This window comes from Nyctibius grandis, chromosome 5, assembly GCF_013368605.1.
Source record: "Nyctibius grandis isolate bNycGra1 chromosome 5, bNycGra1.pri, whole genome shotgun sequence".
Classification (NCBI taxonomy): domain Eukaryota; kingdom Metazoa; phylum Chordata; class Aves; order Nyctibiiformes; family Nyctibiidae; genus Nyctibius; species Nyctibius grandis.
Genome location: NC_090662.1, coordinates 66292250 through 66318821, shown reverse-complemented (window position 1 = coordinate 66318821; position 26572 = coordinate 66292250). Strand labels below are relative to the sequence as shown.

At 41.4% G+C, this 26572-nt stretch overlaps 2 protein-coding genes across 11 annotated transcripts in view; one reads left to right on the top strand and one right to left on the bottom strand.

Moving 5' to 3' along the window:
• CHPT1 (choline phosphotransferase 1) lies at window positions 1–21975 on the top strand. Of its 4 annotated transcripts, none has more exons than XR_011048272.1 (10): window positions 1–333; window positions 8385–8532; window positions 9569–9710; window positions 13228–13312; window positions 14874–15005; window positions 15394–15552; window positions 17742–17867; window positions 18344–18454; window positions 20616–21090; window positions 21814–21872. XR_011048272.1 is itself a non-coding variant. In XM_068402157.1 (10 exons), exons 1-10 carry the CDS (start codon window positions 91–93, stop codon window positions 21833–21835), a joined length of 1206 nt encoding a protein of 401 aa, XP_068258258.1. In that variant the 5' UTR covers window positions 1–90; the 3' UTR covers window positions 21836–21975. The 4 variants fall into 4 exon arrangements, 3 of the variants coding, with proteins under 3 accessions (XP_068258258.1, XP_068258261.1, XP_068258260.1); XM_068402157.1 differs by having other exon boundaries at window positions 21053–21090; window positions 21814–21975; XM_068402160.1 differs by lacking the exon at window positions 20616–21090 and having other exon boundaries at window positions 21814–21975.
• The window catches only part of SYCP3 (synaptonemal complex protein 3), a 37795-nt gene continuing 12445 nt past the window's right edge, over window positions 1223–26572 (bottom strand). For 6 of the 7 annotated variants that reach the window (XM_068402164.1, XM_068402163.1, XM_068402161.1 and 3 more), the window contains exons 6-9: window positions 26166–26265; window positions 25282–25380; window positions 22037–22141; window positions 21058–21893 (exon numbers count right to left, since the gene is read on the bottom strand). In XM_068402164.1, the coding sequence (XP_068258265.1) occupies window positions 21840–21893; window positions 22037–22141; window positions 25282–25380; window positions 26166–26265 (358 nt within the window). In that variant the 3' untranslated portion in view covers window positions 21058–21839. Of the gene's footprint in view, window positions 1916–3575; window positions 3659–21057; window positions 21894–22036; window positions 22142–25281; window positions 25381–26165; window positions 26266–26572 lie in introns of those variants that run through there. The other variant, XR_011048273.1, reaches the window with a different exon arrangement.

Sequence of the window (26572 nt, the reverse complement as noted above, 5' to 3'; positions counted from 1 at the left end):
GCGGCAGCCTGAACCCGGCCCCGTCCCGTGTGCGGCGAGCGGCGGCGGCAGCCTGAACCCGGCCCCGTCCTGTGTGCGGCGAGCGGCGGCATGGCCGTGTCCTGGGCTCTGTCCGCGCCCCTCAGCCCGGCGCAGCTGAAGCGCCTGGAGCAGCACCGCTACAGCGCGACCGGGCGCTCGCTGCTGGAGCCCTGGCTGCAGCCCTACTGGGCCTGGCTGGTGGAGCAGGTCCCGCTGGGGCTGGCGCCCAACGCCATCACCCTGGGCGGCCTCCTCCTGAACTGCCTGACGGCGCTGCCGCTCATCGCCTGCTGCCCCAGCGCCACCGAGCAGGTACCGCCCGCCACGGCCCGCCACCGCCTCCCCGTTAGAGCTTGACCCCTTCCCCCGCCTGCCACCGCCTCCTCCCGGCACGGCCTCGCCTCAGTCTGGCGGCCCTGCCCCGGCCGCCGGCCCGCGGGGCCCCGGTGCCCTCCCGCCCAGCGGGTGCCGCAGCCCGGCCCCGGGGGGCCTGGTGTGGGGGAGCCACCCCAGTACCTCCTGACAGCACCCGGAGCGCTCGGGCCCGTGCCCGCCGCAGGGTGCGATGCCCTGCCAGCTGCGGCCCCACCGCGGTAATACGCGGGGCCCTTCCCCTGGGAGGGAGGGCTGAGGTAGCACTGCGGGTTTGCCGTAAGAAATCAGGGGAGTGGTGATGTGCGGTCACGCTATGGGGTAGCAGGGGTCAAGCTGGAGATGAGTGTTGAGGTTTGAATGCCAAAATGCTGTGGGGATCACGGGAAAGGGTGAGTTTCTGTGGGTCCCTCCCTCCCCCTCGGCCCTTCGCTGACCAGAGGCCCCCATGGGGAAAGGACTTTGACCGGGCACTTGGCCTGTGCTGGATGCTGCGGAGCAAGGGTATAGCCAGGCTCACCCTGCTGCATGGGACCCCAGCCTCCTGCAGAGGCCATCTTACGCCCCATGTGTGTGCCTCTGCTCAGGCAGCTTGCTGGGAAGAGATGTAAGCTCTGTCAGCTCCCTTCTCAAGAGGAAGGCTGTAACAGAGGGGTCGTGGAGGTAGAAACAGCTGCTGGCCAGGAGGGAAGGTGTGGGTTGTGCCCAGGAGCAGGGCAGAGCTGGCCATGAGGCTTGGCTGATGCCACTTCAGCATCACTTAGTTCAGAATCAAGGTTCAGCTGCGTTGCAGATGTGTTAGCTCACAGTAGGTCAAATGCTTCCTGTCCTTGTGTGGGAAACATTTAATTGCTTCAGCTTCTGAAGGGAAAACAGGCTTGTTAACGTGGGCTGGTGCTGCTGTGGCTTAAAGTCGGTTGCCCACAGTTTCACTGACAATTTAAGGAACTCTGTCAGAGCTTCCCAGCCTGTTATGAGTTTCCCAGTGCAGAGTCTTCATGGTAGTTAGGGCGGGAGATACCAGGGGAAAATTGCTTTGTGTAGCTATAATATCTTGAAGGGTGGCTCTTGTTTTTCGTGTGTTCTGATGGCCTTAAATCCTAATGGCAGAGGTGGCGGTTGGTTGGGGGGTTTTAATAACTTAGATATACTTTGGTGAGTGTTCTTGTTGACAGAGGCACTCTTCTTCTTCTGTAGTTGCTTTACTCTTTTTGTTAGCAGAGGTGTTTGTGGCAGACATACCAGGGAGCTGATCCAGATCAAAATTAACTTTGCTTTGGTCTAATCCCAGTCACCTCCCTGATTTGCATCACCAGGTAGAGGCACTCTACAGCCTTGCAGGCAGTAGGAGAAAGGAGGATAGAGCTGAGAGTGGATGGTTGGAAAGCACAGATTGTCTTCTAGTAGCACTTTCAGAATTAAAATGCTTGTGGGACTGCTACCTTTAGCTCAGTTTTGTGATGTACATATCAGTCGTGTGCCAGCTGTGTGTCTGGATGTTCACTTTAGCTTTTTCTCTTTGCTATAAAGAAAAAAAAAAAGCAGAAAGTAAATGTTAAGTTCTTTTTCCTTTGAGGACTCTTGTACAAAAAGAAAAAAGGTTGTGTTGCAGACATGCAGGGAGTTATTCCTTCCAGGAAAGCTTAGGTTGAGTTGTAGGAACTTGACTAATTTTTAATTGTGGAAGCTCAATAAGAACTTACAGTTTGGACTAAACTTCCTTGTTCAGATATCAGTATGTCCTTTATAAATATGTAGTGTAAAGCCAGACTCCTTATCCTGTTGGTTTTTTGTTGCCTCTGCACTGTGAGAATAGCCCTCACTTTCTGCATCACTTAGGGCATCGCTCTCTCTCTTCTGCTCGTTTAATGACTCAGCTTGTCTTCCACCTAAGATGTCACGTGCCTTGATGGCTTTTTAAAAAGCTAAAAGTGTTGCAATACTAACAGTGCTATATGTGCTGTTGTAATATCTACTTTGTACTTTTGACTTGGATGTGTAGGCTGGAAGGGCTAGGGGGAAGGTGGAACTGAAAATGATGTTAAAGGTGATTGAATCACAGACTGAACTAATAGCATAGCGCACTTCAACATCACCTCATCACCCCTCTGTCCTGCCAAGCCACCTCTTCCATAAACAGCCCACTGGACACCTGCATAGATAAAACTCTACAGCTGTTGCAATAATAAACACCCAAAAGCAAGATGGGCTTTGGAAAGGGTTAAAATCCCCTGCACTTCATCATGCATGCCTTAGGAAGGGGGAAGAAAGCTTCTAGGCGAGGGGTTTGGGAGCGCTCTAAGCAGGTAGGCTCTGTGTTGCTCTACAGATGGAGGTGGACAGCAGTAGGGGATGGATGGGCCTCAGCAGGATCCTCCCCGTGTTGCTAAACACAACCCTGGGGCAGGGGTGCTCTTGTCATGGCAAAGGGCTCGGTTGTTAAACAGCTTGACTTTTGCTTTTAGAGTGGTTATCTGTTTCTCTGTCCTGTGAGGCCTGGCTAAGGCTGGGAGCATGCAGCAGTAGGAGTGGGCAAGGCTTGCCTCGAAAGAGACACACCCACTGCCAAGCTCAACAGACCTCATGGGGAAACGCTACACGTGATCAGATACTCAGCACAATCCTAGACTACATTCACCCTATTCATAGCTGCCAGCAGGTGCTGCTTGCTTTTATGGTCGATCCTATCAGCTGGGGAGGTTCTCTGGCTCCAGAGAATTTGGTAATAGTTTTGTTGTGCTACTGCCATTATGTCATTGCATTTTGCTGGCTTTGATTTCTCTTCTATTTTGTGAAGTCCCAAATAAGTGTCCAAAATGCTCAGTCCCTACCATCCTTGGTGTTAGTTGTTTGGTTTTTTTTTTTACGGTCTTTGTTTTTGCCATCTATAATTTCATGGAGATCACTGGGAATAGAGGAAGACAGGAAGATAAAAGCATGGATTATGGATTTGCAGTTTGGGGAGTGATGTTGAAAGGGGGCACGGGGTTCAAGGGTTCTGGTGCAGAGGGCAGACCTGGGAAGGGAGAGAAGGCTTGGGATGGCTAGCTCTGTAAAATTCCTTAAAAAATGGTGTAGTGCATTTACAAAAGGGTGCTATAACTTGCTGAAACATGCTATTTAGAAAGCCATGCATCCAGGGAGACCAAAAAGCAGGGGAGGGTCTAGGTGGCTCCAGCTACCTGTATTGTTAACTGCTTGGAGGGAGAGGAACATTGTTGAGGTGCTGTCTCTGCTTCTCTCAATCTCTCTTTTAAACACTCCCCTAAAAAGCAAAACAAAAAAATCAAACAACCCCCCAAAACCCCACCTTTTACACTGAAAGAGGGATTGTCTTGATTATTTTCTGTTCAGAGGGAAAAATGAGGGGAAGATATTGACAAGCATGACATTATGTAAATAGCAAGAGCACAACTGAACGTTGTGGGAGAGAGAATAACAAAGTAGAAAAGAGGGTGAACTGGAGCAGCTGGTATGGACTGGGGGCATGGGGGTGTGAAGGAAGAAGCATTAAGCCCCTGATCTGGTAGAGGAGAAGTGTGAAGCACTGAATGGGGCAGGGAATCCAGCCAACACCCACGAGTGAAGAACGGAGCACTCGGTAACGAATGGAAGAAGGAGGTATTTGGCATAAAGGAAGGTTCAGGAATCTCAACACAGAAGGACGGGAGCTCTTTCAGAGGGAGCTTGTTGGGGAGAGGAGGATGCTAAAGGAGTGCAGGGAGTCCCTGGTGCATGTGAAATGCACTTGGGCTATAGTATGATTCTTTTATTTTTTTTTTCCTCCCTGCCCTCTCCCCCTGCTGTAATGCAGGTTTAAACAGCCCCTTCCCTTCTCCTGCTATTAGTACAATTGTACATAGTGCTTTGTGCATAACAGAAGTGAGGGAAATGATCCAGGTTTTGGGGAAAGAAGTCCAGTAAAGATGTCTCTCTCTATTCTGGATCTGTTCCAGAGAGAGGCTGTGTAAACTAGGGTGAAATTAGTTGCTGTGTTGTGGGATTGAGGAAGCGGGATGATGAGTAATTAAGGGGGGCTGAAACTTTAAATGTTGCATAAGCTTGGTCTGTTGAACTCTCTGGGCTTGAGAGCTTTGCTTCAAATAACTGGTAAGGGATCTTCTTGGCACATCTAGTCTTCTGCAGCTGTCCATGCTCTTCCGGGGTGCAGAATCACAGGAGCAGAAGAATGAGGACTGCTGTTCAACCTACGCCTTTTCCTGAAGGAGAGGCATGCCACGCATACCTGTCAAACACTACATGCACATTCTTTTGTTTTGACACCCTCTGATTGACCGGACCTGCTATATCTGCTATACCAAATCTGTGTTTGACAAGATTCTGGGGCTCTATTATCCTTCAGACATACTTTTTAATTGAAGCCGAGAAGCTTTCTTTCCCCCTCCCCTGACCCAGGTTTGTGTTCTCTTCTAGTTCCATGAGAATAGCATCTAGCTCTGGCCAAATAATACATTTGCTTGGACAGGATATTACTTTGGGCAGAGATAATAAACACCTCATCAGTGAAAAGCTGATGGTTATTGGGAGCCTCCTGACCTTTCTGCTGAGTCTGTCAGCCATGTCAGCATTCTCAAATGCTCCCACTTCTCTAATTTGCAAACTACTTGGGTCCAACGTGGGAAGCCGGCAGGGGACATCCCTGGATGGAGAGCCAGGCATTTGAGAAGGCAGAGGAGATGGCAGCTGTAGCTTTATTGAGAGAGTGGGTAGCAGAGAGAATCTGTGGTTATTAGGAACTTCGGAAACCTCTGTGCACCTTCGGTGATTTGGAAAACTGTATTTTACAGATTAAAACATTAGAGCATTCATTTAATCTGCTAAATATATAGTTGATCATGAGTGATCTTTGTTGTTACCAGTTTGGGTTTGATTTGAACTGACAGCCTAAGGATGAAATGCTCCAGATTGGGTTTCTAAGCCCTCTCAGACACCTGTTCCCCTGTTCTTCCTAGAATCTTTTTCCCTTCTCCGCAACTGTGGGGATACAGATGCATCTGCTACAAGTGTTAATGGATACAGATATCCTTACTGGGAAGAGGATTAAAACTTCTCCCACTCTTTGCAGATTGTCAATGAGCAGAGCCTTCTAGTTCTGGAGTCTAAGGGGATCGTTGCTTTGATTTGTCCCAGCAGAAGCTAATGCAAACAGACTTGCACCATCAGTCTCAATGATTATACCTGTACAATAACTCAAAACTCAACAAAACCATTGCTTTGTCAAAAAGAACTAATAAGAGAGGTTTGAGTTGAAGCTGATTGATTTGTTTATTTTTACATTTAATGTGTTACACTTGTTTTGAGGTAAGGTAAATGTAGATGATGTTACCTTGGGCAAGAATTCTTGCCTCATGTTCTGTGGGTTATGGAAACGTTCATAAACTGACTGCAGTAACCAGCACACAAACCTTCTGTTATGGTTAGAATTGAGGCTGTATTTCATGGAGCTTGCATTTCAAAAGATTGTGGTAATACCAAGCATACGGCATAGAGCACTATGGCTAATGATAAAAAAATGTGCCATAACAAGTTTCTGTTCCTGACTGGTGTTTTGGTTATGGAAATGATCCAGTTAAATAAGAAACTGCCCATGCTCTGGCATTGGATTTAATCGGTGATGTGCCCCACACTGGGGGAGGTGAATGCAGAGTGGGTAAGGAATTTAGCTTGCGTATTTAGCACTGGATACAGTCTAACTGTGTTTTTATGTCCTGAAATACCTGAGCAATGGCTGACAGACCTCTGTTTTGGAAAGGTGGAGAGCGAGAACGGGGGCCGACAGGTAGCTGCTGCCTCCCTGCAGAACGTCTGGCCAAATGAGCTTGCGCCAGGAGAGGCCCTGGGGCTCTCTGTCCCTCCATGTGGCTCTCAGTGATCTGCAAACCCAGGGAGGCAGTAGGCTTCTCCTGTTGTCCACAGGTTCTGTCCTTCCCCCTTCATCAGAGGAGAGAAACTTTTTCTCAAAAGATGGCTGAGAACTAGCTCCCTGGTTTAACCCCATCCCCCAACACAAAATTCCTTCGTTTAACTGCACTAACAAGGGAGAAGAAACTTAAATAACTCGACTAATTCCATCAGTAAACATCAAACGTATTGCTGTCCTCACTTGACCTGGATCAGATACCAGTACATTAAATGTCCATTGGAATGAGAATATCTACTCATCCTCTTTCACCTGCTCAGGGCTTCCAGCATCGCTGGTTATTAGTTTTTCTCAGTTTCCTTAGATTAAGGGGAAAGACGGCCTTGCCAGTTTTGAAGAATTTTCTAGATTTCTGTGTACATACAAATCCAGACTTCTCACCTATAGCTGTAGTCCCTAATTCTTTGACTGTCTTTTGCTCCAAAGCTGTGTGAAGCAGCCAACCATTTGACTTTAAGTGGAATGTTTTATTAATAAAATTATCCAAATACTGGGTAGCAGGAAAATCAGAAATTTACTGACAGTATTGTTTCCATATTAAAAGCACAAAACTAAGCGATAACATAGTGTATCAGCCAGGCTTGAATACATGAGGAAGTCTTAAGTGTCAGCAAAAAAGCTGTTCAGAACTGAACTCCCCTTAAGCATGCTGGTTCTTGGGATGGATGTGTTTTGTGATCTGTCTAACTGGAGGCACAACTTTTTTTTCTAACTCAAGTCTGTGAGTATAACGATGATGAGAAAACAAAATGTCTGGAGGAGCAGCCCACCTCATCTGCATTCTTATTGTTGCCTTCTCATGTCCCTGCCTGTGAGCTGATTGGCAGCTTTTTCCCCAGCAGTGACACGGGGTTTATGTGAGTGTGGGCAAATCTCAGCTCACTGAGATTTGATCTGTTGTCTAAATCTTCTTAATAGCCTTTACTGGACTTAGGAAATACATGTAATCATGTTGCTCTGTTTGTGCTGCAGGAGAGGAATTGCAGAGGTGTAGAGCCACAGCAGCTGCCCCTTCCCTGGGACTGGGAAAGGATTCAGCTTTGTGACTGCCTGTGGCTGTTTGTTTAACCTGCAAGTTGCGTTTCCGGCACTTATACCTAACTTTGACTCTCTTTTTTTGTGGACAGTGTTTCTAAATGTTAAGGATACTACTGAAAACTACTTGAAGCAAAAATGTTACCTGTACCTTGTTCAAAAGGTGTTTTAAATCATTTTTAGTAAAAAATATTTCCTAGACAAAGACAGACATACTGATGGTGCGTATGAAAATAATGCTTTTGAAAGGTACTACTGTAGGACAGTTCCTTTGAACCTAAGACTGGTGTTAATGTAACTGATTCACAGCTTGTTTTGAAACTCTGATAGTCTATATTGTAGATAGTTGCTCCTTCATATTTAGTGAATTACTTAATTTCTTCAAACCCTTGTCCAAAGTGCCTATGTAGTCAATTTTTGTATGTTGGAAAAAATCTCTTTCCCTAAAAGCTGAAGTCTTTATTTAGTAAAAAGTAATGGGGTTTTATATCTATATGTTGTAAATCTGAGCAAATCATCTAAGCGTCTGACACATAAACTTCTGAGAACTTTAGTAAGTGCTGTGCTACTACTTTCTTTTTTAAAGTTTAATTTTATTTTCATAACATTTTTCAGCACAAAGAATACAAATAACTACAGAAATAATGTGGTTTTAAGGTGGAAAAATAAGTCAGTTGATGCAGAAGAGAGGTTAAAGTTTGTTGGTTTTGTTTTTTTTTTTTAAAAATAAATAGAAGGACCAGTGTTTCACTGGTGTATCTGGAGTAGATCATTATAGTAGTTCCTACAATTCATGTAGAGACTTTTCACTGGTGTATCTGGAGTAGATCATTATAGTAGTTACTACAATTCATTTAGAGACTAACGCAAGGAATTTGGTTTGTCTATTAACTAAGTAACAAATAGCACAATGTAGTATAGTTTTGTGCTGAACAGTATTTTATCTTTAATGAAATAGATTATCAGCTAAGGAATTGGGAACTGCCTAGTGACCTTTTATGTGGATCTCTTTCAGGCACCTTTTTGGGCATACATCCTGGGTGCATTAGGACTTTTTATCTACCAGTCTCTGGACGCCATTGATGGGAAGCAAGCCAGAAGAACAAACAGTAGTTCTCCTCTAGGAGAACTCTTTGATCATGGTTGCGACTCTATTTCCACAGGTAGCCTTAACCTACTGTTACCCATCCTAGTTTTAAAAAAGTTACCTGTTTTCAAGAGGAGATGATTAATCACAGATTTGTTGAAGCTGGAAAGGACCTCTGGAGATCATCTACTCCAACCCCATGATCAGAGCAGGGTCAGCATGTTCCCTTCTTTTAGGATAACTTCACCATCTCCTGGTCACTGCAGCCAAGGCTGCCCCTGACCTTTGTATCCCTGACCAGTGTCAGGAAGGATATTTCAGAAGATGCTGGGTAACGTGTTCTGCTCTTACTTAACTGTGCATCTTCACATAGTGTTCTTTGAATGAGCTAGATGGTGAACAAAGAATTCCATAAGAGTATGCTTAAAGATTCTTTACTATACATAGCCTGTGTTTTCCAGTAGGGTACAGGTGATGCCTAATAAAGGATTTTAAGGACCTAAAAGGCTGATGCTGGCATGTGAAACTAAGGATTCCGCTTTAGGAGTGAGGTGCCAGAATATCAGTTTGGTAATAGGGCATCCAGACTAGCACTTAAGAGAATGATAATTTATATTCCTTAGAAGAATGACTTTCAAAAAAGTTGATTTGGAGTCCTTAAAAAGTAAGCCTTGCTCAGTTTTACTTCCCATAACTTAGCTGCTATTGGTGGCAATGCCTGTACTTCTATAAAAGCTTAATGGCTGAAACATTTGCCCTGGGAGTTGGTACGTTCTTTACACCTCACTTCCCAGAGAAGTGCAACCACCGGTCTCCCTGAGCTGGGCCATTCAGCTGAAGCTGTCAGTGTCGCACAGAGCACCAGATGACAAGGCCAGAAGAAGGGAGAATGACCACTGTAGGCTAGAAGGCGGAGCCCTTCACTTGGAAGAAAAGGAATTCTGTGTTCTGGTCTCTCCTGCCAGGCCTGTCCCTGAGGTTAGCTACTCCGTGAAGTTATCAGTCATATCATTACTTTGTTATAGTGATGTAAAATGCCTTGTGATTTTTTTATTTCTCTTAACTGCAAGCAAAGAGGGTATATGACTAACATGTTCATTTCTGCTTTTCAGTTTTTGTTGTCCTTGGATCCTGCATAGCAATCCGACTAGGAACAAATCCTGACTGGTTGTTTTTCTGTTGTTTTGTGGGACTGTTCATGTTCTATTCTGCTCACTGGCAGACATATGTGTCAGGCATACTAAGGTTTGGAAAGTAAGTAGGTATCTTTAGAAGTACTTGTGGCTTAATGTCTGAGACTGCTAGCTACTTGATTTCCGTCTTGTTTTTTAACCTGCTCTCTCTTCCTCTCACCTTCTTCCTCATCTCCCTTCCACGCTAGCAGACTTGCTTTTTACCTGGCAAGAACTTTAAAACTCTGCATAATACTGAGCAGGGGGCTTGTTCTTTTAGCAGCTGATTTTAGCTGTATATGCTTTGTTTGCATGTGTTTGGCTCTTTTGTCTGTGGATTTGTTCTCAGAACCCATACAAGCCCCATGCAGGCTCAGGCCAGAGAGGTCTTGCCTGCAGCATGAACAAGTGCTTTCCGTGGGAGTAGGGACAGAGCAAGCATCTACAGTACCTCCCTTTGTAATCTCCCAGCCACAGAACAGTTTCAGGCCAGGGGACTCTGAACCACATGCATTTTTAGAGAAATTCCCCTGCTAATGGGTTTCCCTTCCATAGACATTTTCAGTCTTCCTTCAAATGAACTCTCTGCACCCATTGCATCCTTTGGCAAGGAGTTCCACAGAGCTATGGCAGTGCTTGAAGAATTACCCCAGGTTTATGTGGGGACTTTGATTTTAATCTGGCTCATATTGGTTTTGATGTCCTTTAGATTTTGTTAGGTCACAGTTCTAGTGATTGCTGTGATGCTGTTCAGGTTGTGGTAGAAATTTCTTCTCTTCTCACTGCAGTGTAGGAGGAGTCGTCATGACATTCATGCAGAAGATAGCAATTTCAATTTAACTCCTAATAGTGTGGGGAGTTAACAGCTACCCTCCCACAGCTATAGTGGTGCCTAGCCATGGCCTTTTGCTGGTTTTGAATGACGAGCTGCACTTTAGTAATGATTTCTGAAAAGAGAAAAAGATCAGAGACTTCCGTAGCAGCAAAACTGGAAATATGTGATAGATGAAAGCTATCCTTCTGATAATCCTAGTCACATACTAAGTCACCTGTTTATAGTCCTACTTAGCTCTGACTTGCCAGAAGCACCTTAGCAAATCTGAGCATCACTGGGAGCACAGGCTAGTGATCAGCTATCCTTGCATACTGTTCTGTGTCTGCATCAAAAGAAAGCTGTCTGTGGTAATGCTGAGAGCTCTTTTTTATTTGCTGATAAAGCATTTTACCACATAAACTATAATGCTTCCACCTGCCTACCCATCCTACTTTTTTTAAAGGACATCTTGTGCTGTAAACAAAAATAGATGCTTTAGAGCGATGGCTGAAACAGGGTAATTTCTGTACATGACAGTGGACTATACTGAAGGGAGATGGACTATGCCATGAGCTCTGGGATTTTGCATACATGATTTCTGTGCCTTTAGTTCTTGCATGAAATGTGAGAATGATTGCCCTACATCAGGAAGGCACTGAGACTCCTACACCACATAAAAATGTCTTCATTAAAAACTTACTGGCTTCTACGTAAATATAGTGATAGTGCATTGTACAAGCAGTCTGGAATGGCCTGGTGTTCCATGCTTACTGTTTGAAGTTAAATAGACACAATTTTTCTCCAAGATAACTTATTTCTGTTTAGTGAAATCAGGTCAGAGTTTTTTCAAGGCTTGCAATTTTATTTCTGTTAAGCATAGAGGTGAGAGTCTAAATGAAGGCAATATATATTGTACTAACTATGATAATAACATGGATGGAAGCTTTCACTGATGCTGTTCCTGAATTAGCAGCACTTGATTTTAGAAGTCAAAAGACAGATGAGAGAGTCCTAGAGCTGATGGCCAGGAAAGATCAGAGCAGCTGGGTAATGTGCCACTGTCAGGTTATGTAGAATACTGCACAGTGTCTGATTAAAATCTTTGGACTCTTGATTTGGGCTGTGTTGCAACCACCAGTCTGAGCCTCTGTAAAATTAAGTACTAAACTTTGGCACATATGACGACTCAGCTTCAAGTTTGAGCCTCCTCCCACCACGAGCAACCGCAAAGGCAGGACAGCTTGGAAATCTAGGTTTTAATAGTACTGAGTGCGAACTCTGAACACTTGCATATGGATGCTTTTGCATGATGTAACCAACAAGTTCAGTGTGCAGCTACAGCAATGACTGGGCAGATGTAACACTTCATCCCTGGTAGAGAGGCAAAAGCCCCCTCCCAGCAGCACTGTCCCAGTTCTCCTCTGCACAGTCTCTGTCACTTGACTTCAAGCCAGTTCATGAAATGGGCAGAAGAAAAAAAACCTGCACTAGGCTGGCAAGCTGAACTGGTTCACCTTACAGTCTGATGAGCTCTACAGCTAGTACAAGTGAGGGAGCACAACAGCATAGTAAGGAGAGGACTACCCATTCCAATGGCTTTGAACAGTGACAAGCACCTCAGTGTATCGTCTAGTTGCAGCTTAAACATTGGCTCGACTAAGAGTCTGAAGCTTATGATGAAACTTAGTATATTTTATCATTGTCTTTCTGATGAAAGAAGAGAGTTTAATGTTACTGTGATTATCAAGATCAGAGAAATGTTTTCCACCAGCCAAGAGCTGATTCCTGTCTCTCTTTAAAGAGACACTGTTTCCTGTGTAAACAATTCACGTGCTAAGCAAGTAATGACACATGTTGACTTTGGTCATAATGCCTTAAACCAGCAAATTTAGTTGAACTGCTTAAAGAAATGTTGTATTTTAAACATCCATTGTCACTGTTTGCTGGTAACTTCAGTACAAAGATCAGGTACCTGTCTCAAAACCCTTGGTGGCATAAAAGGTACCTTAGATGTGCACACTTAATTATTTTAAAGCTTTGTGGAAAGTATCCGTTCTTTCTCTTGAGCCTCTGCATAACTTTTTTAATATATTCAGGTCTTCTCAAAACATTTCAGCAATCAAATACAGTAAGGCAGAGTTTGGCTATCTTGCCTGAGAACAAAAAAAGGTGGAATACAGAGTCTAGACTTTAGGGGGCATACAGGGCCATCTATTTTAAAGCAAAGTATCAATTGTATGTCCTCTGAAACAGGACAGATGCTTAGCTATCCACTGACTGGGTCCTCAAAATACAGCCCTTATGTTTTGCAGGCTATATTTCATAATATGATGGCTTAAAGAAACCCCTTCTGTCCCAGCCTGTTCTTCACAGTCCATACTTTTACATGATATGCTTTTCATGGAAATGTTTGATTGCATTTACTGTGAGCTTGCCTTAAAGTTTAATTTGATACTTACATAGCAACAAGTCTGTAAACTTATACACAATTCTCAAATAGGTAACAATGTATTCATTAAAGATTTTCTCACTATTAAAATTATATGTAGCTTGCTCTAGATAAGGAGTATAGATTTAATTTTAAATCTAAACCAAAGATGTGTGCCTCCATGTAGACTATCTTTCTCAGTCAAGGAAAATCACTTTCTATATATGCTGAGCTAATTTGAAATACTTTGAAAGAGAGAATTTGCAGTCACTGTTTGTTGATTCCCACCCTGCCTGCCTTACACTTAGAGCAAAAAGACCTTTTCTTTAACTAAATCTCCCTTTCTTTCCTTCACAGAGTTGACGTAACTGAAGTTCAGATAGCCATGACAATGCTGCTTTTGATATCTGCATATGCTGGCACAGCAATATGGGACTATAAGGTAAGTGTACTAATTATTCAGAGTTCCTGTTGAGGATTCAGTTCCTGTTAAGTGTTCCCAGTTCCTATGGTATTTGAAGCTATCCTGTGCAAGTACCATCAACACCTACTAGTTGTCTAATGTTGTGTTTTAGCTTATTGTACAAATGTAGGTTATTTTTATGTTGTAGTTAACTTGGGTATAATGGTGTGACTTCCTATCCACATATTTAGAGCTACGTAGAGGAAAAAAGACCCCATCTGCCACATACAAACTTCTGATCTGGAACGAATACTCTGCAGATCCTTAAGCTTTAACAAATAGTTTTTGTTCTAGTTTTATTTCTTTTGTATATTTTATTGTAAGAAAGACATACATTTCTGATCAGTTAAATGATTTATAGGATGCTTTATTTTAAAATTTTAAGATTAAATGCTTTAATCTAACAAAACCATGGGATGAAGTTAGGGGGTTTTTGGTTAAGTAATCCATATTTACATGCCGATGGAGATGTACTGATTTTTAACAGTTATGTCAGAGCCGACATGAATGTAAACATCTAATTGTTTTCTGTCCAAAAGCATTTCCCTATCTCTGGCTTTTATTTTGATCTTTAAGGATGCACGTGAGAGGATTGGTTCAAAAGTATATTAGACTAACATCTTCATCTTTCCTAGGGTCTTTACTCAGAAATGTATAGTTCTGCTTGGTTATAGTGCATGGAAGAGCTGAGACCATTCCATGCTATTCATAACCAGTGCAAATTAATCTACATATAAACCACCACGTAATTCAAATTAATTCACGAGTTTACTTAGCAATTCAGAAATTTCCCCATCCTGCAAGATGCTTTTGTTCTATTTTCAAACAGCTTATTTTCATGTTGGAAAATAAAGTAGGTGCATTAGACTTTAATTATGATTGATTTTTCTTCAGGATTAAAATCTGTGGTAGTTATGCTGTATCTCAAAACAATTATATTCAAAATATAGTCAATGCTTTTGATTTATTACTACTTCTTTTTTTTTTTTTTTAAATCCTCTGCTGCCTTTGGAAGTTTCCTTGAAACTGCAATTGATTCTGAAAGGTAACTGTTTAATTAAAATTTGCATCTGGAGACTATTCTAAATGCAAAGATACAGCATACAAATAACACGTACCAAAACACAAAGCAGGCAGATGGTGTTTGTGTTTCCTGTGGTTCAGTATTGTCAGTGCAATAGAAGGAACTGTCCTTCTCCCCCCTCCCATGCCTTGGTGATGCAGTAGTCTGTCAACTTTTTGCTTATGTAGTAAAAATATTTGAAGAACATCATAAGGACAAACACAGTAAGATCTAGCTGAATTTCAAGACCAGAACTTAAGTACTCAGAAGCTGAGTTTAAACATTACAAAAGAAATTTGTTGTCTCCCCAGTAAAGAAACAAATTTCAAACACTGTCTTCCTGAGCTTGTTCCCAGGAAAACCAGAGTTCAAATAAAACAATTGTTTAGTAGTTGTCAGTAGCTTTTTTAATCACTTTTTGAAAAATGTGTTGTTATCCTTAACTTTTAATATCTTTCTCTTGTTTCTCCTGCTAAGGTCCCTTGGGTGGGCTTAGAACTGAAGTTCTTTGCAGTTTTTGGCATACTGTGTGGAATAGCACTTTCTTTTTTCAATTACTTCCGTGTCATCTTTGGTGGAGGGGTTGGAAAGAATGGATCTACAATAGCAGTAAGTTGCTTTAAAAATCTGAATGAGGTTTGAATAATTTATGCCCATAATTTATTGCATTTCAGATGATCATAAGGGTTTCGTCTGTTTAAGCATTTAAGCAGACAAGCATAGGAGTGCTGGATGGCTAAAGCAAAGACTTCATTATCTACCTTCTCTCTACCTGTTACTGGATTTCCTCTGTTGCAGGAACCAGCAATGAATTTTCTTACAAAATTGGTTAGTGGTCACTGCAAAGGATACTAATAGCATTGGCATAATCCTAATGGACTTCCCTCGAGTTTTGACAGCTCTGGTTTTGTTTAATGCGATTTGCAGTATGGGTAAAAACTGGACCTTACTGTGTGACCTAAGCCTAAGACAAATTTTCTGTCCATTTGTATTTCAGGGAACAAGTGTTCTTTCACCAGGCCTCCACATTGGACTACTTATCACACTGGCCATTATGATCTATAAAAAGTCTACAACTCAGCTGTTTGAAAAACATTCTTGCCTGTATGTCTTGACATTTGGATTTGTGAATGCGAAAATATCACAGAAGTTGGTGGTAAGGAATCTTGTTTTGGTCCTAAACCTCCTAAAACTAAACTGGTTCTTGGCTTAATGGTTGCTGGGTCAGTAGGCACTGTGCAAGTTTTCCCATTCTGTTCTGCCACTGTTATTACCAGTTTCATTATGACCAAGACACTGAACTACTCAGGCTCCTACAGAGAGATTATATATGACACTGATGCAAACACATACTTATTGTTGAATGTATTAGTTAGAACTTTCAGTTTTGTTTAACTTACTCCTAGAAATATACTGTCTGTCTTTAACATTTTACCTGTGGTCCCTTGAGCCTTACTAACAGTGCTGTGACTTCTCATTTAATTCTCTGAAATAGGAATTTACTTTAATCATTAAAATGAAGAGATAAACTTTTCTATGTTTATCTCTTTTGTAATTAAAAACCTGGATTAAAAAAAAAAATCTGCATTACTGCGTATTTGCTAACAACAGTTGTCCAGCCAGCTGATTTTTTTTTTTTTCTTTCCCCGGCATGACATTTTTCAAACACTAGAAAACAGTTGTTCTACAGGCTTTCTTGCTAAACAGGAGTTCACCTAGTGATCAAGAGAGAGAATGCTGATAAGAAGGCTGAGCCTTAAGATTGAACTTGAGGCAGTTCATCTATTCTGTCAAACACCTTGGCTCCCTTGCTCATTCAGAGGACCCTGTGTCCTTGTACCAGCAGTGCTCACTGTATGTTTGTCAACTCACTCAGGGACACTTCTGAGCAAACCATGTTTCCCTTGATGCTTCATGTGTAGCTTTGAAGACAGTTTGCTCCAGAGGCAAATCTGTAAAGGCAGTGGGGAAAGGATTTCATGGGGTTAGCTCTCAGTTTTCTGATACTATTTCAGGAAGCCTTGTCCTCCAGGCACTCCAGAGCGAGCAAACTGCTGTGAAAACTTAAGGCATGACCAGGTGGGAGGCCCAGTGGAGACATGAGCCAAGGTCTGTGCAGCTTGTGTGAATGTGCCAGAGCTGCTCCATGGGCGCTAACCTTCCATAGCTGTTGCACATTACACCAGATGTGAACCAGGAATCACTCCCTGCAGCAGATCCCTTTAGCAGGAGAGATGCATACTTAGCTGGCTTAGAGTGGAAGCCTTTGTCAGCTCTCCTCTGGATGCAAACGTTTGTGGTTTGTCCTGTCTTTAGACTAGGACACTCACAGGCTTTTCTGTGAATTTTGCTGTTCAGCATAGAGTTGAACGTGATTTATGTTATGCTAAGAGACCACTTTATTCACAGGAACCTCTCAGTACTTTAATCATATCTGCCAAGTGTCCACAATGCATGGAAACAAGGAATGACAGGGTGATTTCTTGTGGCAAACTTGGCACCTAGACTACTTTCCTTCTGCCATTTTTGAGCTTCCTGGTATGGACTCTTCATATGTCCTTTATTAGGTCTTCAACTTCTTACAAAAAAACTCTTCTTCTGCCTCTCAATTAAAGATGAACTTAAGTTGTCTCTAAGAATGCTAAATATGGAAGGATCAAGGTGTTGGGGGAAGAGATTCCCCCCTATGCCCCCTAGTAATCTTTCTTTTCTTGGTCATTCTGTAAAGGGTCTCTGTGCATACATCGCGCTCTCTACTAAACAGTGAAAACAAGTTTTGTCACCTAAACAAAAGCCTAGTTTCTAGTTAGTTCTTGGCTAAGTAAAGCCAAAATTTTCAAGTTAGAATTGTAAACATTTCCAGTGAATAATATTAATTTTCAGTAATACACTTGCATAATCTTACCTTTCAAATATAGTGAAAATATACCTGAAAATATAGTGGGTAACACCTGCAAATAGCTAAAATGCACTGATAGAGATGTCACATATTACAAAAGAACACCGAAGGAGAAGTACACATTTCTTATATAAGTTAAAAAATACCAACTGATAATTCAAATAGCTGTTATCACTGATTAAAGTTCTATATATTGATTGAATAACCTGGAAAGATGTTACTTGGTCCTTGGGAAAGAAACCGTCAGGGAGCAGCAGGCCCCGAAGCATTTATGAAGCCCTTGGCCTGCTTGCTGATTGCTTCCTAAGAACGGGGGGACAGCAAGCTGTTGCTGGGTAAGGATGTCATGCCCTTTTGTAACCAAGGTGGACCTTTTCTGGTAGATACATTGATCTTGCAGTGGTGCATTTTTGTCTCTCTCTCTCCTCTGCCCCTGCCCCCCATAGGTGGCTCACATGACAAAAAGTGAAATCTGTCTTCAGGACACTGCATTTATTGGGCCAGGACTTCTGTTTTTGGATCAGTACTTCAACAGTTTCATTGATGAATATATTGTTCTATGGATAGCATTGGTAAGTGTTTTGTTTTATACTTTTCATTTGGAGCATACTTAAAGGAATGGGCTGAGAACTGCCCCTGTCATTCCCTGCTCTGCCATTTCTGGCTTGCTCAGATTTCAGTTGTCACTGCAGAGGGAATGCCAGGGTACCATGTAAGCATGTATTTTGGGAGCTGACTGGCTTTCTTGCCTTGGAACAGAGATGTGAAAGTAAATTTACAGATCTCTTGTATAATTATGCTTTAGTTCAGGTGATTTGTTTAAAGTTATTCTAACTGCAGACTAACAACCTTGTTTATCAGTCTTTAAGTGTTTAATGCTGTTTGGTTTTTTGGGTTTTTTTTCCTAAAATGGACCATTCTATATCTATACGTTAAAATGCTTGTTAAACTTGTCACTTGGATAGATTGATTAAAGTATAGATGAATTGATAATAGGGACAATTTAAAAATAAATTTTTTTAACCTGTTCTGTTTTGTTCTTTTGAAGTTCATATCCTTGTTTGATATGCTGAGATATGCCACTGGTGTGTGTCTACAGATTGCTGCTCATCTTCATATACATGTCTTCAGAATTTCATCTCATCAAGCTCCTGAACAGGTTCAAAACCATAATGACTGATTAAATAGGTCAAGGACAAGAGGAGAAGCAGTTAGGGGAATGTTGAATTCAGCAGCCTCTCTTTTTTGGGAAGACAGATTAAGCTTTTCAAGGAAACAGTTCTATGAGAAAGCTCACTCTATCCCAGATATTCCCAGATGTTAGAATTACAAAATATAAAGACCTGCAGATTCTATTGTGATCAATACTTTTGAACCAGGACGTATTCCCCCCCTGTGTTCTAGACATTGCAGCTGTTATTTCATATCACGAATACCACATCTGAAACTTTTGCCATTTCCTGTTAGGTGACCTTAATTCTGTACTTCTGGTCTGGTGAATGTAGACTGCAAACCAAGGTGCTACCAACCAGAATTCGAAGAGGAATTTCACTTTTTCCCTAGACCAAGTGACTAATCTTCTAGCCTTAGTTTGTAAAGTTTTCTTGGAACTGCTGTGAAGTGGTGGTCAGAAGTATCAATGAATACAGTACTGCATTATTAAGACTGGTAAAGTGAGGCATCCATGAAGTAAAACTATGGGATCAGTAGGATGAAGGAGGTATAGCTCAGAAAAATTTTCTTCCATTTCAAAATACTGTTATGAGTGCCTTTAGGATTCATGCATTCTCTAGCATCTACGTACATAACCTACTGTTACTAAATACAATTGTAGCTCGTATTTTCTTTCAAGGCCAGTTTCTGGTTTTGTGGTCATAATAAGGTTTGCCTCACTGTACTCCATTATCTAGACTATAGGTAGTTGTGTACTTCGAGAACACTAACTTTACCTACCCTAACTTGTGTCTGTGAAACTGCACGAGTGAATGACAAAGTTCACTGATAAACTTAAATGACTGTGACTGTTTGACTGTGACAATGCACCCCACCCATCTGTAATTCCCTCTGAAGTATGTTTGCTATCGCTATGTTTATCTACCTTATAATCTATCTAATTTGTCTTGTAACTATCACTGTACTTTATCCAAACAAAACTGCACGGAACTAAACCCTAATGTATAGTGAAACTCTCCAAAACAGCAAGTCACGCCCACTATCAGCCTTGCTCTTTCTTTAAGAACAGACCCACTGCCTAACATAATGTGCCTGGCTAAAGGGCTGTTGTTGTCATTAAAGACAAGTTGAATAAAAGTAGCTTATTATTTGTACGAGCAAATCATGACTTGTACACAAACCTGTAAGCTTAAGCTCCTTCAAAGAGGTACTCTTTGAATATGATTTTTGTGAACGATTTTTGTGAACGATTTTTGTGAAAAGCTGTTGAATGTAAGTGTCCATTACCACTTTCAGTTGATATGTAGCTGAGCTGTAAGTTTATAAAGTCCTTCCTGAACTGTACAATAAAGAATGCTATGGTTTGTTTTAAAAGTATTACCACTGCAGCTTCCTAGCTGCATATTAATTCAAAAAGACTTCCTGAGGTGTTTAAGGAACTTCAAAAGTGGTTTATTGTCTGCTAAATTTGGGGGGAAAAAATACCATCTGCCACGCTCCTGCCTAAGGATATACTGATACACTCGAGAGATACCTGTAACAGTTACTGCCCAAAGGACTAGCACTTTAAGTGACTAAGATCAATTCCAAATGAATCCTACTACTCCTGTTTGAGGCTGGGAAAGACACAGCATCTACACATGAACTTAGCTGAACTCAGGCCATGGGCAAATAGAAGAGGGTAAAGACCATTTCAGTTTGTCTGAATACTGTAAACAAAGTAACCACCTGATGAAAAGACATAGGCAACTTTTTTAGAGTGAGAAGGTTTGGTTCCCCAGAACGCTCAAAAATGTGTCATGTAGGAGTAGGTATAAGTAGTTTTAAGGATACAGTTGAGGTGCATGGATGATTGCTAGGAAACTAATGCAGAAATCGGTCAGAAAAACAGAAACATGAGGCAATACTAACAAATAAAACCATTGCCATGAGGCAATGCTTCCTATTGAAGACAGGAAGCAAGAACTGTAACTGTGTTTCTTACCATCTAATCATCCTTAGAGGGCCAAGGCTCAGCAGTACATTATAAATTAGCATAGTTAGTTAGCTGTTATCCACCAGATGGGCCTCTGGTGGTTGCTAGAATGATGTATGCATCATTCTAGCAAGGTGACTTCTGTGTTTGCTTCTTCCCCATGTCCCAGCAGATGCAGAACAAAAAGAGCTCCGTAGTGGTTACTTTTTCAACTTTGGTTGCAACCTAAGAGCTGAAGTTTCTGTAAGTAAGTTAGCCATCACTAGTCTGGCTCCCAGAACTGGAGAACAACCATCAAATGACTTGATTCGGAACAAAAAATGCTAGTAAGCTGAGGAGAAGAATCTGTATGGACTCGTTTTGAAATACATTGTTATGAAAACATCACATTTGTGCGTGTGGGTGTGTGAATGGTTTTTGTTTTCTCTGCTATTGTATTAAATCTAAGCACTAAATATGTTAGGAACAACCTAATTTGTAAAAATGGATATTCAGGTGTAATGTTTTTCTGTAAAACAAACTGCATGCAAGCTAAGCCGATTGTTTAATTTATACTGTTTTACTGTAATGAGATACATGAAAGATAAATGCTTTATCCTTAAAACTTAGGCCTCCCTAAATTGCTGGTCATTTGGAATTGCAAAAAGGTAATATTCCATCTCAAAGGCTTGTAGTAACTTGTAATAAATAAATGAGCTAGATTACTTCTATCAGTGGTTCTACAAGAACTATGTACCCCAAAATGCATAATGTTTAATTATGCTTACTTGAGCAGATGTCATCTAAAGCTGTGATACTCAGCTCATCATTCAACTAAAGAAACCTGCTTTTTGGACAAATCACAGCAGTTTATAAATCTCTTACTAGTACAAAGATATTACAACACCTAGCCTAACAAAACAGTTAACAAAATTTACTTTAATTTACCATAATACAGATCATGAGCTATGTCATACTCTGTGAACTTTTCTAACTACTGATATGTCAGCAGACTAAACATTGAAACTATGAGAATATTAAAGTCTGCAGCTTGTGAAGAACGCTTCTATTTGCACAATGTACCTAAAGGCCTAAAGTTATTACATAGAATCTGGGTAATGCATTTTTCGTGCATTCTGCCCAATGTTACAATTTGGCATTATAAAAAGTGAAACAATTTAAACAGTCCAATGCTATTGAAAGTGAGTTTGGACAGACAGTAAGCGGTTTGGGGTCCATACCCTCCCCCACAGGAACAGATTTAATAATATACATTCTTACAACATTATCAGACACAGGATTAGAACAATCCATGAAAGCATTTAATAGGAACTTTAAATCTTAACATACTTCTCTACGGCTAATGCCTATACTTGTATCATGTTACTTAGGTACAAGTTGTTTCTCCATTGAGCCATCAGAATAACATGGACTGAAGAGACTTGCGAACAGTTGCCATCTCCTGCTGTTGCTGTTACAAGAAAAGGAGATAATACTGAACAAACGCCATATCGATATGATTCCTTTGAGCTAATTAAATGAATGTCAAATGACTTTTTAATAGAATGTTCTATTTTTGCATTTAACTAACTTCTTCATAGATCTGATACTTACGGTGTCCATCATAATCTTCTTCTGCAACATAGCCATTTCTTTGCGAAGTTCACTTTGTGCACCAGCTAGAAGATTTTCATTGCTCTTCTCCAGCTCTTCCGTGCTCTGAAGTTAAGGATAATCTTAATTCAGAACTGTTCAATGTCAAAGGGTTAATTTAAAACAAACAAGCCAACCATTATTCAGACTACAGTTTATTTTTAGAGCAGCAGTGGTTCATAGAATCACAGAATGGTTTGGGTTGGAAGGGACCTTAAAGATCATCTAGTTCCAACCTCCCTGCCACGTGCACGGACACCTTTCACTAGACCAGGCTGCTCAAAGCCCCATCCAACCTGGCCTTGAACACTGCCAGGGAGGGGGCAGCCACAGCTTCTCTGGGCAACCTGTGCCAGTGTCTCACCACCCTCACAGTAAAGAATTTCTTCCTAATATCTAATCTAAATCTACCCTCTTTCAGTTTGAAACCGTTACCCCTCGTCCTGTCACTCCATGCCCTTGTAAAAAGCCCCTCTCCAGGTTTCCTGTAGGCCCCCTTCGGGTACTGGAAGGCTGCTAGAAGGTCTCCCTGGAACCTTCTCTTCTTCAGGCTGAACAGCCCCAACTTTCTCAGCCTGTCTTCATAGGAGAGGTGCTCCAGCCCTATAATTGATGAGTTTTGTCACAAACTTGACAGACAAATCATACAGGACTTCGTACTCCAGTCTACATTCCTGTTTAAATATAGACCCTGTGAAGGAAATGGTCCCCTCCACTCAGCATCTGTGAGGTCTCAGCTAGTTATTCTGCATTTCAGTAAAGAGTTCTACAAGAAGAGATTAACCAGACATCTGTCAGGAGTGACAGGGATTTAATATTATGACAACCTCGGAGACTTGAAGTAAGGACTACAAAACACATTAAATTTCCTTCTCTTTGCGCACTTCTCCCCAAATAAGCCAGGTGAAGCTCACTGGCTATCATCTTCCCTTTTGTACATACAGTTATGCCTAACTCTATGTGCGTAGTTGCAGTTTCCTTGACTTGTATTTAGTTAAGCTTATTTGAGGCTTGATTTCTACCTTTTGATCTTTGAGGAGAAAAATCAAACTAATACTTGACCTTTGGCTTTTCATCAAGAGGAAGACATTTTTGACATTTTGGAACAGTTATTATTTATTAATGCTTCTCTAATATCCTCTGTAAATTTCAACTATCTTAAACTAAGAGTTGCTCTACTTAGATTTATTTTTCGAAGCTACCAGACTTGGGGTGGGGGGGGGGGGAACATAATTAACTGAAATTTCTAAAAGGGACCAGTTAGGAAATGAGCAGAAATTAAGGTTTTTTCAGAAACTGACAGACTTGTATCTGCCCCATGTACCAGTATATACTGGGGGCCACACAGCTAGAAAGCAGCTTGGCAGAAAAGGACCTGGGGGTCCCGGTGGACACCAAGTTGAACGTGAGCCTGTTGGCTCAAGTGTACCCTTGTGGCAAAGGCGGCTAATGGTCTCCTGGGCTGCATTAGGAGAGGTGTTGCCAGCAGGTCGAGGGAGGTGATCTTCCTTGCCACTCTACTCAGCACCAGTGAGACCACACCTGGAGTGCTGGGTCCAGTTCCAGACTTCTCAGTACAAGGGACACATGGACACACTGGAGAGAGCCCAACAAAGGATAACGAAGATGTTTATGTGACAGGAGCATTCCTCTTATGAGGAAAGGCTGAGAGAGCTGGGACTGTTCAGCCTGGAGAAGGCTCAGGGGGGAGATCGTATCTAAATAATACATAAATACCTGAAGCAGGGGTGCAAAGAAGATGGAGCCAGGCTCTGGAGATGGCCCAGTGACAGGGCCAGAGGCAGTAGGCACAAACTGAAAACACAGGAGGTTCCCTCTGAGCATCAGGAAACACTTTTTTTCCTGTGAGGGTGACTGAGCACTGGAAGAGGCTGCCCAGAGAGGCTGTGGAGTCTCTGTCTTTGGAGCTATATCTGGATGTAAGCCCTGGGCAACCGACTCTAGGTGGTCCTGCTGTACCACCTGCTTGCTCCATGAGATTGCTTCCAACCTCAGCCCTTCAGTGATTCTGTGGTATTGTGCCTCTGCATTCATTACAAATCAATCATTTAGGGTACTTTCATTTTTCTCACAGTTTATGTTTCTAATACCTTACTTAGAAAAATAGTGGGGGAAGGAAATTCTAGGAATAAAGTGTTTTGTTCTTCCTGTAAAATGCCAGGGAAAAACTTTTTTTTAAAAAAAACAAAAAGTCAAATTTTTGAGTAGTTGTACTCATAATATTTTTTTGTTTGCTGTCTAGTATGTGAGCTACTTTGTTAAAAAAAAACCCCACCAAATCAAAACACACCACAGTTGATCAGTATGAATCGTGTTTAAAATACATTATCTCTCTAAGCACTCTCCAAAAAAACGGTGTTTGTAGGGACTCCCAGCAAATACAAAAATTATGCATAAAGCAACAGGAAAGTTAAAGGGGACTGGTAACATAAACATCCAGCTGGGCCTGTTTTCACCATAAATCATTATTTCCATCAGATTCTTCCTGTTGACATTTTAGTGAATGCTTACCTTGAATACCAGGTTACAGAAAGGAAAATCCTTTCTAATGAATGTCGCTTAGGAAGAGATGAAGGGAGTTCTAACTGGGCAATTTTAAGGGAATTACAATTGGTTTTCTTTAAGGGTCGCTTTCCTTACATGACGCAGCAATAGCTAGCAAGGTTACTGACAGAAAAAAATTGTATCTAATTCTCATTATGGGGGATGTACCTGCCAGCAGTAATAAAAGGAGTAAATTGCAGCCTAAGATGTATTTTTAATAGATTGTCAAGGTTGACATTTTTAAATACATATGAAAAATCTAAGGGAATAACTAAGACAAAATCCTGATGATTTAGCTGATCTATATAACATTTAAACGGGTACAAAACTGTGTTCTGTTTATAAAGTATGCTCTGAGGGTTGTGGTTAAATATTTCAAACAGGGGAGCCAATCAGATCCCTGCAAGAACACATTTAACTAAATCATTTATTAAACAGATGCAATGTGTATGCATGTATAGAGAGAACAAGCAATATCCTTAACAAATAAGGGAAAGATATGAACATGAATATTCATGCAAGGCTGTTATTTTCCTTAAACGACCCTTAAATCTCTGTATTTCATAAAGGTTGAATTAATACAGCTTTCTTAAGTGATGTGATAAGGATCACCTCCCTTCTAAGAAGCAAATTTACCATACCTTTAAGAACTGCTCGTAGAGTTGCTTAATTGTTTTCAGTCTCTGACTTTGAACTATTCTTGCCTGCTGAAAAACTTTTTGTTGCTGACGAAACATATTCTGAAACAGAAGCAAAAGAAAAAAATAATTGCATTAGTTAACCCAGAGCGCTTGGACAGCAAGACTAATGTCATTTATCAGAATCAGAAATTCTGCCTTCACTGGAAGTCTGGGTCATGTAATGTAGATCTCTGCCTGGAGAGATATCCTGGTTCTTACTAATGGAAGACTGAATTAAGCCCCGAGTCACCCCCTGAGGGCCCTTCCAACCTGAATTATCCCTGTGAGATCCTATGAGGATTGCTATCCAACGCAATTCTCGAGGGTATCTCAGGGAAATGTGCTGCCTAGGGAAAAGCAAAACTTGCAAATGTGTTGGGAGTACAGCTACAGCAACATTGCGATTACGTTCCATTGTATAGCTCCTATCCCCTTTCAATGATCAAATTCTCATACATTTATTATATACAGGCATATTTTTAAGCAATGCGTGCTAAAAGACAACTACTTTCCTTTGCTCTGAACCCAAAGACTATGGATGCACAGCAACAGCACACATCTTTCTTCTCCATAAATGGTCTTGGCTTTTCTCAAGCCATATACTGTACTAGAGCATCACTTACTGCTATTTATAAACTTGCACCCCTCTTCACTTTAAAATATATCCCCAAACTTAAACATTTACAGTTTGAGAGCCACCAAACGTGAATGAAATTTTAATCAAGAGGCAAACAATCATATGTTTGCTTAAACTACATAAAGTGTTTTTATATTTCTTGAGTGTCCAACAATATTCCCTCCTTGTGAAAATACCATGAAAATTCCATGCCATGCTGGAAACTCACCGTTAGTTTTTCTTCCTGCTCCTCTGCTTTCTGCACATCTACATCCCATTGCTGAAATAAAGTCACGAACTGCTGGGAGAACTCATGATTGAGCTTCTGCCTATAAACAGACACTTGTAGTAAGTATGACAAGCGCTACGAAGAATTACAAGGAAAGCTAAGGTTCAGCACACACATGGAGCAGAATAAAAGAAGCTGGCATAGATAAAGAAACAGACTATTTTGGCCCTAACTGAATACTGTGTGTTTTGAAAACCTGAACACACACACATAGATACATACACACACTTTCAGAATGACTGTGGATTATATGCATATAAGGAGAGAGCACTCATATATAAAACTCAGGTTAAAAAAAAATTACAACAACTTTTCTTCCTAACAGTGTCAGGTTTTCTGAGATTTAC

What these genes read in the sequence shown, in the direction of transcription:
- CHPT1 (XM_068402157.1), top strand. Translation starts at nt 91, where the DNA reads ATGGCCGTGTCCTGGGCTCTGTCCGCGCCCCTCAGCCCGGCGCAGCTG. An exon ending in CAGCAATATGGGACTATAAG is followed by an intron (nt 13,313 to 14,873) that starts GTAAGTGTACTA and finishes TCTCCTGCTAAG; the next exon opens with GTCCCTTGGGTGGGCTTAGA. An exon ending in TCATTTGGAATTGCAAAAAG is followed by an intron (nt 21,091 to 21,813) that starts GTAATATTCCAT and finishes CATGTTACTTAG; the next exon opens with GTACAAGTTGTTTCTCCATT.